Raw genomic sequence first — 14279 nt, forward strand, 5'->3', positions numbered from 1 at the left:
GCTAGGCGATCAACATGACGCACCACAGCCCGAATGGATCCGATCCGTTTGCAGACAATGCTGCCGTATACGATGAACGGGAAACCATCGTCGAATCCACCCTCGCTGTTGGTCGCAATGCTACCCTGACACTGGGGACCGACTCTGTTATACTCCTAGGTTGGTCGCTGTGCTACCTGCTCTTCAATAGATCCCCTGCTGACCGGTCACCGATTGTAGACGAGGGCATTAATGAAGGTACGGGGTTTTCGTGCTTTGGGCTGCTGCCACAAAGTATGTCAGCCATCTCCTCGCCTGGCCTTTGAATGCTACCACTAAGTCTTCAAATGCAGGGACCACAAATACCCGGTCCATTCCCTATTTTAATGTACTTTGGGCCGAAGTGGTCAAGAACGACTTAACGATTCGATACGCGAAACCTACCTCGAAATCCCCGCGTGGCCCCGTTGTTGTCGCGTATGTAAATTACACCCTGGAAAATTTTACATCTACCGAAGAGAAGGCGTCAAGATGGGTGACACGACTGCTTGCCCGTGCCTACGGACTTTCCCAGCGAAATAAAAGAATCAAACTTTTGATAAACCCATTTGGCGGGGTGGGCAAGGCGGAGAAATTGTATCCAAAAGAGATTGAGCCCATCTTTGCCGCCGCCCGTTGTGAAGTTGACGTCGAAAGAACTACTCATTCCGGTCATGCCATCGAGATTGCCGAGAACCTGGATATCAATGCTTATGACGTCCTAGTCAGCGCTTCTGGGGATGGGCTCCCCCATGAATGCTTCAACGGTCTGGCAAGGAAACCCAATGCAGCTGAAGCACTACGGAAGGTGGCTATTGCCCAATTGCCATGTGGTAGTGGCAATGCCATGTGTTGGAATCTTAATGGCACCGGGGAATGCAGCACAGCGGCGCTGTGTATCGTCAAGGGTATTCGCACACCTATGGACCTTGTCAGTGTCACGCAAGGCGACAAGAGAACGTTGTCTTTCCTCTCCCAGTCCCTTGGCATAGTGGCGGAGAGTGACCTAGGTACCGATAATGTCCGGTGGATGGGCGAGTCGAGATTTGTATTTGGATTTCTGGTTCGTTTGATCGGAAAGAGCATTTATCCCTGCGACATTGCAGTCAAGACAGAAATTGAGGACAAGCAAGATATAAAGCGACATTACGCACGGGAACGAGCCAAGGCTCAAATACCCAATCCAATCTCTCGCGGTGACCTTGACGGTCCCCTTGATACCTCTACCAACCTTGGTCTCCCGCCGCTAGAATATGGCACGGTCAACGATCCCTTACCAACTGGAGACGGTTGGTCACCCTTGATCCACTACCACAACCTGGGGAATTTTTATTGCGGAAACATGAATATCATGTCCGCCGATGCCCCCTTCTTCCCAGCATCGCTTCCCTCCGACGGCCTCTGCGATCTCGTCACCATCGACGGAGATGTTTCGCGCCTTACATCTCTCGACCTGCTTTTATCCGTTGAAAAGAACAATTTCTTCGATAAAGAGGTTGTGCGCGTACGCAAAGTAAAAGCTGTCCGTGTCATTCCTAAATTCGGTCGACATGTCCAGCAAACCAAAAACCGAAATCGCCAAGGGCGGCTAGGACAGATGATGGACCGCCTCGGTGTTAGTGGTGAGGGCCGTAATGCAAATCGAGACGGGGGCTATTTCAGTGTCGATGGTGAAAAGCTACCGTTTGAACCGTTTCAGTTAGAGTGTCACAGAGCCCTGGGTACTGTGCTGAGTAGACACGGTGGCATCTACGAGGCTGACGGACCCAAGGGCTGGGACGCAATTGATACTAGTGGCGATGATCACGGCAATTCGATGCCAAGGTAATATTGTGATCTCGTTTTCTTATCATACCGGCCGCCCTCGTCGATTGAAATATCAAGCTATGGGCATCGCCCAAAACCCAGAAATGGAGCAGACATGAGACAACAGCAATCCGGAAATGCGTCCTAAATCTTCGCATTCTGTAGCATTGTCACCTTACCTGTGACTGGAATAGGTCTACACATCTAGATTTTCCAGCGATTTGGTCAACATATCTCTGAAGAACAGCAGCGAACGCAAACATACACCATCCCATTCCTTGGATCTTTCTGGTTCCTTGCGAGTCCTTGCGCTGAGGCGCCATTTGGAGCGAGAGAACAAAATGACGTGATACCCCTACAACAACGAAGCGAGGTTTCAAGCTTCCTTGTTCTGAAATAGCAGTCTCTGGTCGTTCATATAAACATATACCATGGTTTCGGTTTAGTTTAGAGTTTGTGTTTTCGGCCCGATGTCGACGCAGATTTTATACCCAAAGGTGGATGCCTCTGTTTTTGATTTTGTTATTCATCCCGTCATTGTCTGAGGACCACATGCTGCCATCCGACCAAGGGTTGGAGAATCAAGCCCTTTGGAAGGACATCGAAGCATTGCAATATACTCAAATATCTCTTTCATTTGGTCCTATTCGAGTGATCGATAACAATGTCCAGGCACAGATTGCGAATGTCACGTAAATATGATCTTGTGAGTTGCACTGGCGTTTTGATTAGTTCTGGCCAGGTTATCAAAGAATATTTACCCGCGGCATGCAAGCTATCCTTGCTCCAAGTTCCCTATCTAATTAACATACCATTACCTCCACACCTCAAGTGTGAAGAGGGTCTGTCGCCGCCGCCCGCCGCCGACATCAGTCAGCTTTATCAACCATGGAACGACCATCCCGCTACGCTAGTCCATTCCCGACCAAGAACTGCGAGATATGCTGGTAAGTGATATCTTTTGAGTACTCGAAGTTGAGACCGTGGCCAGCGCCAGGGACGATAAATGTCTCAAAGCGACGCGAGGCTGGGAAAGCATTCTGCACAGCAGCAGGAATGCTAGCGAGCGAGGGATTGCCGCCGGTAGCCAGGCAGTCTCCGCCGCAGAAGGGCACATCACGCTCACCGGTGATGACGAGGACGGGGCCGGGGAATTTGTTGACGCCTCCAGCTGCTCCGGCGATCGTGAACAATTCGCCCACTGTGACGGGCTGGCCGGTCTTGTATGCGAAGTCCAGCGAGGCGGGGTCGAATGCTCCAGGAGCGAAGAAGTTGGTCTGCAGGGCAGACGGGTTCCCCGCAGCGAGATATCCGGCAACATACTGCGAGGCAGCAGCTGGGACGGAGGTGACGGAGACAAAGTTGCCGCCGAGCTGGAAGAATGGCAGGAAGGTGCCGTTGGCAGAGAAACCTGTGAGGATCAAACCATCTGAGAGTGCTGGCTCGTCGCGTGCCAGGGCATAGCTCTGGATGGAGCCAAAAGAGTGACCGACATGGACGATCTTGTCGAAGTGACGACCTTGAGCCTCACCGGGCAGTTTCTGTGTGCGCGCGAGTCTCGTCACAGCCTTCAGGGCTGCGATCTCAAGAAATGATTGGATCTCATCTACCGGCTCGCCATGCTCCGACATGGCAATCCCCAGACGGTCCCAGGACAGAGTTGCGCACCCATACTGATCCACTGCGGTCTCGACGTACGAGTAGTTGTAGTTGTTGAATGGAATGTCCCAATACCCTCTGTCGAAGCCGACGCCGTGCGTGAGGATCTGCAGCGTCTTGCCGGGTCCCTTGTCAGGTGTGCAGAATGTCGCGGCCAGCTCGTAATCGCCTGACACGGTCGCGTAGCCTGTCAGCACCTCCGCGGTGTAGTTGCTTTCCTGCTTTGCCATCTTGAGCATCAAGTTGGTCACGTCGATGTTGTTCTGTGGCGTCGCCACATTGAAAACGCCGTTGCGCGCGGATATAGAAACGGGGATGGTGATGTTTTGGCATTTTCTGGCGGATGCCATGCTGGCGCAGGCGGCGAGGGCGAGACCTGATAGAAGGGTCGAGAATGCACCCATGGTGGTTGTCAACGAATGGATGTATTTAGTACAGAAGAGGACACAGGTCTGTAATGCCAGCCGATGGACAGTCGGATGAGACAAGCTGGAGGTTAGGACTACGTATACCCAGCGCGGAAGTAATTGCTAGGTGAAAGTGACTTTATATACACATCTGAGATACATTGGCAGACTGCCTCATACCATGTGCTTTCTAAACGGCCCTTAACATGTTCCAATGACGACGGCTGCCACTTGACGGTGCGTCGGTGAGGACATGTTCACGCTTCGCTTCGTAACGGCCAGTATCCGGTAGGACTACTGCCATGCCATGCCATGTCGTTCTGTTGTGAATGTTATTACCGGTGGTAAGCGTGCGTCAAGTGAGGTCCACAACAGCTCCAGCAAACCCCGACTGAAATCCTGTCTTGAGGAGTGCACAAATTCGCAGAGTGGGTCCAAAGGACCAATGAAGCATGCAACATGACATTTCAGGCTAAACCGATTGCAGATTATCATGCACAAGGCAGTGACCCTGGTAGTCTGGTCGCTGGGGAATATACATGCTCCGTACATGGTACCGATTTGACGTCCCGACGTCCGAGAGAGGTAATACCTTGATCAAGTCCGAATGGGGCGGGGAATGAGGTCAGCCTCGTCGGCAGGATTCATGATGTAGCGTCACGCCAAGGGTTCATGTAGTAAGGTTCCATCGATGAAGTAAAGTGCTCGAAAGATGCCCGTTGTGAAAAAGGATGTTCAAGCATCATGACTGCTCCGTAGGTAGGCAGCTAGGTAGGGCTACAAGCTTTGGATTTGTCACATTTGCTTGACTCAGATATCCCGGTATTGGTGGGGAGGAGGGGATCGACAAGACTTCCCAATGACAAGGTTGGTTAAAGGCGTGTCAGATTTAGAGCCACCTAATTAAAGATTTGCGGAGATCGTCACTCATAGAGCGGCGAGAAGGATCCATTGGAGATTTGGAATATCACCACATTTGGCTCGCTAGGATTCGCATCTCATCTTATTAGCATTATTCAGCTTTTTTCTGCCCGTAAGGTCTGGGTGCCAAATGTTTTTCCCCGCCGGTTGCGTCTCTCCGATTGCGGGCCGGGTACACATGGCTTTGCAGATCTTGACGAGGCTCCCCGATATCCACTACCACCACCACATACATTCCGACCCCAACCCTGGCTTTTGAGGCGACCGATCTTGAAGATTATTTTTTGGGTTCTGCTGCGGTCGCTAGCACTGGCGCAGGTACTGGGACTGGGAATGGTACTGTAAAATTTGCTCAAAGTGATATTTTAGACAGACAGCAGTTGAGTTGGAGTCTCGCCAGGCCACCAGTACGCGACGCCCTAACGTCCAATGTCACAGCTTGGCCAAGGGGTGCTACAAGCTCACATCATCTGGTTTGTCCGCTTGCATTCGTGACAGCTGGCGTTGACTGGTCGGTTTTCCAAGATGTGTCGTTGTCGGTTCCACAGTGACATTTCAATGTCGGGACTTCTTTGGTCGTTGCCTTTTGCTGCGCCAGAATGTAAGTGGTCATGCTCTGTTTTCCTCGGGGATCAGTATTCTTTGTAGACGCCGATACTGGACATTCGAACATTCTGGGGTTGGAGTTCAACTGCAAAGTTACTCAGATGCTTTCTTGGAACGACTTCACCGCATCTTTTGCTCTCATCTTGACGCCTTTGCTCAATGCCTCCTTGCTAATTTTCTCGACTGGCGCCATGATGAGCTTTGCAGCACCTGTCAGAGCGTTTTTCACGCCATTCTCACCGCTTTCTGATGAAGATTCCTGTCCTCCTTGCACTGCTGCCGCTGCTGTTGCTGCTTCGAGTTGCGCAAGCAGTTCATCAGACCAGACGTCAAGCACGTGAAGTCGCAGTCCATCGGGTACCTTTCGCTCACGGGGGCTCAATGGCCAGCTCTCCAGTACGTGTACTTGTCTGGTGACGATCTCATGGGACTTAGCGCTTGATTTTGGCTCATCGACCGCAACGGCGTCAAAGAGGAGACGGAGGTTCTCGCGGAGGAAAAATCTCACCAGCAGCAACACTTTGTTCATGCGCCACTGATCGATAGACACCCACTCCCGACTGATGGTCTCCCAGAATGCTGTCGTCCAGGTATCGAGCCACACGCCATCCTGACCGCCAGATGTACTGATAGCTTTGTCCTTGGCGGCGATGACACTCAACAGTCCGGCAACTTCGGTAATGAGGTTCTGCACTGATATGGCGTTCTTGCTGTCATGCATGTACACCGCAACATAGAGTCCTCGCCAGAGTTGCAGTGATTGGGTTGGTGTCAAGGGTGATGTGGCCTCCCGTTCGTTCAGATGTGACACAATTGCCCTCAATGCCGATCTCCGTATGGAGGATTCTATATCAAGGATCAGTCAGATGAAGTCTGTGTAAACCATTTCCGTAAAGAACAGAGTGAGTTTCATTGCGTTCAACTAAACTCAAGGGAGGACCCGGTTTGGTCGTGAGACATTTGTGACCAGGAGCAGGATAAATGATGCAAACTGCAAATTGGTAGAATTGTTACAGTGGGCATGTTCATATCAGTGAACAGCGCTCTCTGCTTAACCCCGTTCTCCTTCGTCTCGCAGCGCAGCGCAAACAGCAGGCATCGTTCAGCCTAGACAAAAGCAACAAGAACGCTGGTCTTGGGGTGAAAGAAAGACATAATACGCACCACTGCTTGCAAGATCCTTGACAGAAGGTATTGGTTCGCTTTCTGTGATGGCAGCCATTTTGACTACTTCTCGAATATTCTCGGCTTGAGATATACCAATTCAACTCATTGAGGCGCACAGGCAAAAATTTGTGCCATTACAGGAATGAAACAGTTCTTGCTGAACACCATTTTGAGGAGGAAAAAGTTGAGTTCTACGCGAGTCAGGTCCTGAGGTGGCGCTGGGTCTTGGCAGTATTTGAATGACTCGCAGGACAAGGCTGCCTCACCCCGTGCGGCTGCAGTAACTCCAAGACTAGGTACATACTAAACTGCCTACTTCAATGCTGATGTTGCTGATTCGCTCTCGACATCCTCGTCCTCTTAGTCCGTCGTAGGGTGGTGCATACCCGCTCAGGCAACCTGCGAAAGCCAGTGTCCTCGTGAGAGGCTACGTAGGAGATATGATTGAGAGTCAGACTCACTCAGTATCACTTACCTAGAAACAGCGCACATATAGACATTCAATAGAGACGAGATACATCGAATTCATAGATGAATACAATGGAGGTTCCCTCTCTGAACCTCCCTTCTCTACTTCCTCCCTCTAATTACGCCCAATTCAAATTTACTCACTGCTTCACTGCTTCACTGCTTCACTGCTCTTGGCTGGATGTAGCCCTCTTCCTTAAAGAACGAACAAGACCGTACTCTCTTCGTCCCCAACAGTGTCGTCACATCCATTTCTAGGCACCCACGGTCTGAATGGATTCTGAAACGGATGGCGGTCAGCAACCATATGTTTAACGCAAACACCAAACGCCCAGACGTCTAATGCTGCTGAGTCAATGGGTCTGGTTCCTTCAGGCACCCTCAGCAGTTCAGGAGCCGCGTGTTCCCGACTTCCCCCCAAAATATTTGTCCAAGATCCGTCAGACTATCTATCAGATGAACGCTTGAAAATAGCCAACACATGGTTAACATGTTCATTCTATGGAACTCGCTCCGAGTCGACGGACATGTGCTGTGCATCCGGGTACACGCTGGCGATATCCTCGTCCAGAGCTTCCACGCCTTCTTCTTCTTTCCCTAGCAGACGCTGGGTAGCTTCTCATACATGAGATTCCTCTGGAGCGTTCAACTCACGTAGCCTTATGACACTGTTGCCATCAAGGATGCGCAGGCAGAACCAGCAGTGATTGGCATGGAAGTCTGATTGAGATACATACGAAGTATCCAGCACCGAGTGCTAATGCTAGAGTTTCATTGCAGTAATGTGTAATAGGAGCAACTGTGCTCGATATATAAGCCTCGCTAGCTGCTCCCGACATGGTAGCCAACCGATGCTCCAGGAAATTCAAAAACGATTGTTGTGCCCTCAATAGAATAGATCTTCCTCTCCTTTTACACAGCCGTCGCACTTTCTCTTCCATCTATCTAATCAACGCTGTAGGGAGAACCAAGGCATTCACGATCGGGAAAATCATCTACATCGTCCGCAGCCCAGTGTTTCCCATCCTCATCCACATGGTACATTGAATTGACGAGGACAGAGCCAGAAAGCACACGGTTATACTCCGACGACGACCTGGCAGTGCCTGGATGCCGGAGATAGTCCATGTAGTGCTTGCCGTTTGGTTTCCCGGAGGGCGAGTCGACGCCACTGCTTTTGTGTTGGGGTGGCGTAGGTGGTGACTTCTCGTTAGGTAAGTCGAGACGATCCGCGCGTCGCGGGGTTGCTTCACCATCATCTGAAAAGCCATTGAACATATTCAAGGTGGCCGGCGACAGTGGTGGCGACCCAAAGCGGTGCATCGCCGTGCCAGTGCCGGTCCTGCTACCGGGTAAGGACCTGACGAGTGCGTTGTCGAGGTCTGCTGTCGACAACGCCCTAGGTTCCGCGTCGCTATCGGCGCGAATATGGATGCGCTCAGACTTCTGCGATATCTTGGGGTTCAGCTTAGGACGAACAAACTGGTCTTCGGACGGCTTGCGGTTTGCTTCCGAGATTGGAAACGAAAGCTCTTTTCGAGCGGTGTTTTCCTTTTCATTTGCTGGCGGTGGCGATCGACATGGCGTTACATCGGTAGGGGGAACGCTTTCGTCCTTCACGTCCTTCACTCCGACCTTCGCACCAATTCCTCCATTCTGATCATCCGTCTCCTTTTCCTCTTTCTCCTTCGTACCTATAGATAGCTTGTCGTCGTCTGTTCCAGCTCGCAAAGTTGACTCAGCACTATTAAGAGACTCGGTAACTTCCTCAAGGCGCTTAGGCTTAATTGGAACATCACCGGCCAAGAGCTCCAATTTGGACCCCTGTGCTGCATGTGACTGTCGTAGACGCTGCGATGACCTACGAACAGGAATGTCAATCTTGGTAGGTCGATCCTTGCGTGAAGGCACAAGCGGCTCATCCGCAAATGGTTTGACCTCCTTCTGGACTGCTGTAGTGGTAGACACCTTGCTTTTGTCAACAAAGACGATCATCCATACGCCAATGTTGTCGTCACTCCCCAACAGAGGAGTAGCCGAAATCCAGCATGCACGAGCGTTGTCGGGCCTTGAACCTTGCCTTATTTCTGTCCCATCTCGCTTTTCTCCGTGATTGAGCATGAAGTTGACTTTCGCCGAGACAGCAACACCAGTCCCGAAGCTTTCCCTCAATCCGGCTAATGTGTTTGACGGCGCCGCAATGTGGGACAAGAATGGATGCTGCACCACATCGCCGAACTTGTGCCTCAATTTAGGCGAGACAAAAACAATGCGTAGCGATGATGTTGCCCTGATTAACATGTAACTGTCATAGACACCAGGCAGAGTTCCAGATAAACCCGATTGTCCCGATTGTCCTAGTTGCCAGGTCTTGTCTTCATTCTTTTCTTCGCTTTTACCGCCATTCTCTGGAGTTGAGTCAGACTCACCCAGTATGACTCGGCGACTGCTACCAATGCTCCGCTCTCCATCATCTGGGGTCAAAGAGGAAGATCGGCTGTGAGACCGTACCACTGCAGACTCTTCGAGGTCAAACATCTGACTCAAGTCACGCAATTTTGCAAGGGTTTTCGCTTTCCGCCCACGTTGCTGATTAACCTGAATGGAAGAGCCATTAATCTCTTTATCACGCCTGTCAATCTCCTTCATGACAAGGTATCGGTCGAATGCGTCGAGACCTTTGCCTTTCTCCACGAGGCCTGTGACATCGACTTGAGCCCCTATGTGATATTTGACATTGCCCTTGTCGTCATGTAGAGGTGCAATCATCAAAAGATTGATAAAGGGTCTTCCGTCTCTCCGGTAGTTCAGAAACGTCTCACAAGCTTGTTTTCCATTTTTGATGTTCTCTCGAAGCCGTGTCACGGACCCTCGCTGAGTGTTTGCGCCTTGGAGAAATCGGCAATTCCGTCCAATAACATCATCACGACCGTAGCCTGTGAGCCTATAAAACTCCTCACTAGCATAGATGATGGGATTATCATACTGATTTGGATCGGTAAGACAAAAGACCTCTGACAGTCCACCTACAAGGTCCACCATCGATGGGGATTGCCGACCAGCAATTTCGTTGACCAAACATTCAGTGGCCATCTTCACGAGCTTGTAGGTAATATACATGGGCAGAGCTGATTCTAGCAATATCTGGAATGAGGAGAAATGCACTTGTGTGAATGATTGCTCCAGGGTTGCCGCACTAGACGGCCTGCCTGCTGGTTCTTCGCCATGATCATCACCTGCAGAATAGTCGAGACTTTCAGCAATTGCATTGGCATACTCCACAGCTTTGATTGCTTTCTGCGTTTCAAGGTAGCGAAGAATAGCAGTGTGGTAAAAGGGGCAGAATTTGCCCACAAAGGTAGTGAATTGTGCCAGATACAGGGGATGACGGAGAAGAGCACTGAGATGTCCATGTGAAAACAGAGCTTCCGACAAAGATTCAACAGATGGAGGCTTGGGTCGCGGTGGAGGAGGCCGCAAATCAAAGTCCAGGGCATCTGAAGCATCGGAATTCGAGGCTGCGCCAACATCGGCTTCTGACAGGGCTCTGTGCAAGGGTTGAGGTCTGTGCTGGGCGGCTTCTACCGGGGATGGTTGTTTCCGGGGCCGTTCTATTCCCGAACGGCCAAAGCGAGACAATCGCTTGTTTGGTGAAGAGTTCGAGTATGACCCTGTTGCAGCGTGAGGTAGATTTGGACGAGGCTTTTCCACGGGTCCTGAGCCACCAGCCACGTGTGAAAATTGTGGAAGGGCTGTTTGATCATCCCAATTGCGGAGGGATGGTTCATCCTTGGCGGGCTCGTAGTTATGCTGCGTTTGTGGCCTCTCGGGCAGTTGGACGGCAGTAGTGGGAATACTCCTATCGTATGTCGTGTGGAAGTGAGTGTTCGAGTCAAGCTGCAATGGAACTGGTTTGCGGATCTTCTTGCTCTTTGAGCGTCCAGAACGTAGTCGAAAGTTCTGCTTGATGCGTTCCAAGTCCATGACGTCGTGCAGCGTGCGACAGCCCCGACCTCCACGGCTCACTCAAACCACTATCAAGACCTGCTAAGAGGCCTCGGAGTTGAAGGCCAAAGACACCAAAAGAAGGAATAGACATTAAAAGAGAAATCGAATCTTTCCAATCCACCCAGCCCGGTTGCAGCCGAACGAAGAGGTGATCCGGTCGGACTGGAGTGTTGGTGGTCTGATGCGAAAAATAGAGAAGTAGAACCAAGTTACGCAGCAAGCGGGGAGGGAGCTTATGGAGATCAAAACAAAGTACATCATGGCCAAACCTCCCATAACTTACGGATTGGATAGATTGCACAGGGGAACTCTATCAAACTCCTGCAGGGTCTTTCTTCATCTGCATGACACCTATCAGTTTCTGAATATGCTTCATTCTAGTGCCAAAAGTGCCAGGGCGTGCAGGCGAAGGAGAAAATCTGGGCAGAGGGAGAGTCCTTCCGTCATCGATCTACCCAGGACGGATGGACCCAGGGATTGACAGCGGGAAAAGTATGGGATGATAGACTGTCAAGATTGGCTTCTTGGCTAAACGGGGGATAGGGATCAAGGAAGGGGCTTTAACGAACTGTTGGAACCAGGATGATGCGGCGGCTATTGAGCCTTTTAAGGAGGTACCCGCCCGTCAAGGCGGGTGGCTGGGGCTCTTTCAGGCAGCCCTATGACACTGCCGGCTACGAGGTACGTGTCCGAGCCATTGCACACCCAGCAGTCCGGATACAGAGAGTAGATCTATATCCTATACGAAATAGCACACTGACGTGGCTTGGGGGGGGGGGGGGGGCTAGCATTCTGTCTTATTTCTCTGTCCTTGCGAACGACTGGTTATGATTGACTGGACAGGAAAGGTAGGACGGGGGTCGTGCTGGCTTGGGCGAAGGGCTCTGCGTCTTGTGCCGAGCCCCATGTGGCGAACTTCCTCAAATACGACAGCGATTGCTGTCATCCTGGGCATCCGTTCATATGGTGCCAGCAAACAATCACCACCACATCCATCACGAAAACTATCAGGGGGGGCCCACGAGACCTCAAGGGAGTGCCTATCGCAGGTCATATCTTTGCCGTGCTTTGGCCGCATCTTTCCCGTTTGGCATAGTGCCATTAACGTGGTGTGAAGTAGTCTCTGGAAAACTGGCGGTCGCTCCAGGAATTGGCAAGAACTTTCCCACGCTGCGTTGATATAGCTTGTAGTCAGGGTATTTCCTCGAAGACAACAGCTCTGTCAACCAGGTACTGGATTGGAAAAGGAAGAGGTAAGATAAGGCACCGACACCAGTCCAGTTATACCAAGTCTCCGTGGCCAAACAGGACCAAATGTAAAGCGTGACCCATACACTTTGTTCGGCAGCAAAGTTGGGGTGTCTGGAATACGCCCACAGGCCACTAGTCAGAAAGCCGCGATCAAGGTCGCCACGTTTGTAGCCTTTGGGGACTTTTGCTGTCGTTTTGTACTCCGACTTGGCGAGATGGAAATCCCACTGCTGCTGGTCTGCGACGTAGGAAATAGAGATTGCAAGGACCATCAGTCCCGCTGCAGCCGTGTCTTGAATTGTCCAGCTTGGGGTAGCTGAATTGTTGATAGCTAGTCGTCCAGTCAAAAGGAGAACATATGTCGGCGTGGTAACAAATAGTAGTAAAAGGCACTGCGCGAGGCAGATGAAGACAATATTGAAAACGAAGAAAGCCGCCGGGCCAGCGTATTCCTTGACGAATTCCCAGCGATAATCTTCGCTCCCTATGGAATATCCACCCTTGCGATAATAATTGTAGGTCAAGCGAGCCTGAAATGATTTGTTAGTTGCGGTCGTGAGCTTGCATGGTAAAGATCTTACACTCCACAGAGCACTGATAGCGGCCGCAGCGTCAACCCTGGCGGTGTCAACGCCAGCCAGATGGCCATACACCGCATAATGAACATTCCAAACCGTCGGAAGCAAAGACCAAAATCGGTCGACTTGAGAATAGTTCCGGTTGATCTCAGAAGCTATCAGGAAGATCGGGGATATGGCCAGGGCAAATGCTATGGATGTAAGGAGAGGATTGGTATCGAGATAGAGCTGTTTGAGGGCGGCAGGGTTTGCGACAGAGTCCAAGAAGACCTGAGGAACTGCCCTCAGCTGGTCGAGGTAGGGCGCGACTGTACTGAAATAGTCAGCGCATTCTGTCAAGGTGCGAACGACAGGAAGCGCCATTTTTGAAGGGATGAAGCTATGGTAGTTCAAACCCCCAAGGAATTGGAAGACACGATGGATGAATATATAACCCCCCAGCGGTGTCAAAGGCAGAGAGTGTGCTTTCTTCAGCTTTTCAGCAGGGAACCATCACCAGTACCGAGTGGACGCACCACCAAAATGTGCCTGTAATGATGACGCAGTGCCAGCCCCCGGACCAGTTTAGGGTTAGAGTTGTGCCGACGCGACGCGAGCGCTCGACACGCCCCCCCGCGCTGCAAGATCTAATTAGATGGGCACGGGCCCTTGTTTTTGATCGCCGCTTCCTTCCCAGGAACCATCTTGACCTGCCTCGTCCCTGCCTATCGTAAGAAAACATCGACCTTGCTGCTCCTTCCGTCTCTTGCAGTTCCTGCCCCTCATATTCCGATTCCCTCCCCAATTCATCATCAATCTCGTCACTGCCAAGCAAAACTATCTTTCGCCGCACCGTCAGCCTGTTCTATGCATAGCAGGCTATGCTTCATTATTGGCCGTCAAGTGCCTGGGCTGGCCATTGTGATCATTCGCCAGGACATCTAGATGAGCAGCGACGCCGTTATCGTTTAGCAATCTGTAATTGATTTTGTCCTTGAACGAAAGTATCCTGGTCGAGCCAGAAGAGGGAGCAAAGTTAGATGTAACACCGCTTTTCAAGTGGCAACACATACGTCGGCCCGCTGGGCTGAGCCAGAGTACCTGTCAGCTCTTCTGCACAGTGCGTCCGATTCTCAATCCTCGTTATTGCTTCTTCCCAGAAGGGCCGACCTCGTAGAAGGTCAGGTCATGCCCCGAGACTGAACATCAGACACTCCTGCTCTTGGCATCGTTCGATCTGTGATTGGTGTAAGCTCTGTGTATAGTTAACCGAATGACAAACCATGGAGCCCGCATGCAAACCACCGCAAACTGCAACCTACGAATATTTACAGAAGCCTTAGTGTTATACTATGTCCATCCGGTCAGGGCTTCGTGCCGATAGTCCTCAAACCAGTATTAGCCAGGGCAT

The 14279-nt window shown here is 51.2% G+C and overlaps 5 protein-coding genes across 5 annotated transcripts; 1 reads left to right on the top strand and 4 right to left on the bottom strand.

Annotated features, from left to right (window-relative positions):
• Positions 1 to 14: 14 nt before the first annotated feature.
• A1O9_11241 (uncharacterized protein) lies at positions 15 to 1846 on the top strand (the record flags this gene model as incomplete). The annotated part of the gene is made up of 3 exons (XM_013399960.1): positions 15 to 159; positions 220 to 273; positions 333 to 1846. 3 exons carry the CDS (start codon positions 15 to 17, stop codon positions 1844 to 1846), a joined length of 1713 nt encoding a protein of 570 aa, XP_013255414.1.
• Positions 1847 to 2729: 883 nt separating this feature from the next.
• On the bottom strand, positions 2730 to 3887 carry A1O9_11242 (uncharacterized protein; the record flags this gene model as incomplete). The annotated part of the gene is made up of 1 exon (XM_013399961.1): positions 2730 to 3887. The coding sequence occupies one exon, from the start codon at positions 3885 to 3887 to the stop codon at positions 2730 to 2732; it is 1158 nt and encodes a 385-aa protein (XP_013255415.1).
• A 1627-nt stretch (positions 3888 to 5514) lies between these two features.
• Positions 5515 to 6639, bottom strand: A1O9_11243 (uncharacterized protein; the record flags this gene model as incomplete). Its single annotated transcript, XM_013399962.1, has 2 exons — positions 5515 to 6263; positions 6582 to 6639. 2 exons carry the CDS (start codon positions 6637 to 6639, stop codon positions 5515 to 5517), a joined length of 807 nt encoding a protein of 268 aa, XP_013255416.1.
• Positions 6640 to 7997: 1358 nt separating this feature from the next.
• On the bottom strand, positions 7998 to 11036 carry A1O9_11244 (uncharacterized protein; the record flags this gene model as incomplete). Its single annotated transcript, XM_013399963.1, has 2 exons — positions 7998 to 8582; positions 8643 to 11036. 2 exons carry the CDS (start codon positions 11034 to 11036, stop codon positions 7998 to 8000), a joined length of 2979 nt encoding a protein of 992 aa, XP_013255417.1.
• Positions 11037 to 12100: 1064 nt separating this feature from the next.
• A1O9_11245 (uncharacterized protein) lies at positions 12101 to 13252 on the bottom strand (the record flags this gene model as incomplete). The annotated part of the gene is made up of 2 exons (XM_013399964.1): positions 12101 to 12841; positions 12893 to 13252. 2 exons carry the CDS (start codon positions 13250 to 13252, stop codon positions 12101 to 12103), a joined length of 1101 nt encoding a protein of 366 aa, XP_013255418.1.
• Positions 13253 to 14279: the final 1027 nt, after the last annotated feature.

The sequence above is a fragment of the Exophiala aquamarina genome (assembly GCF_000709125.1).
Source record: "Exophiala aquamarina CBS 119918 chromosome Unknown aczIA-supercont1.16, whole genome shotgun sequence".
In the NCBI taxonomy this organism is placed as follows: Eukaryota; Fungi; Ascomycota; class Eurotiomycetes; order Chaetothyriales; family Herpotrichiellaceae; genus Exophiala; species Exophiala aquamarina.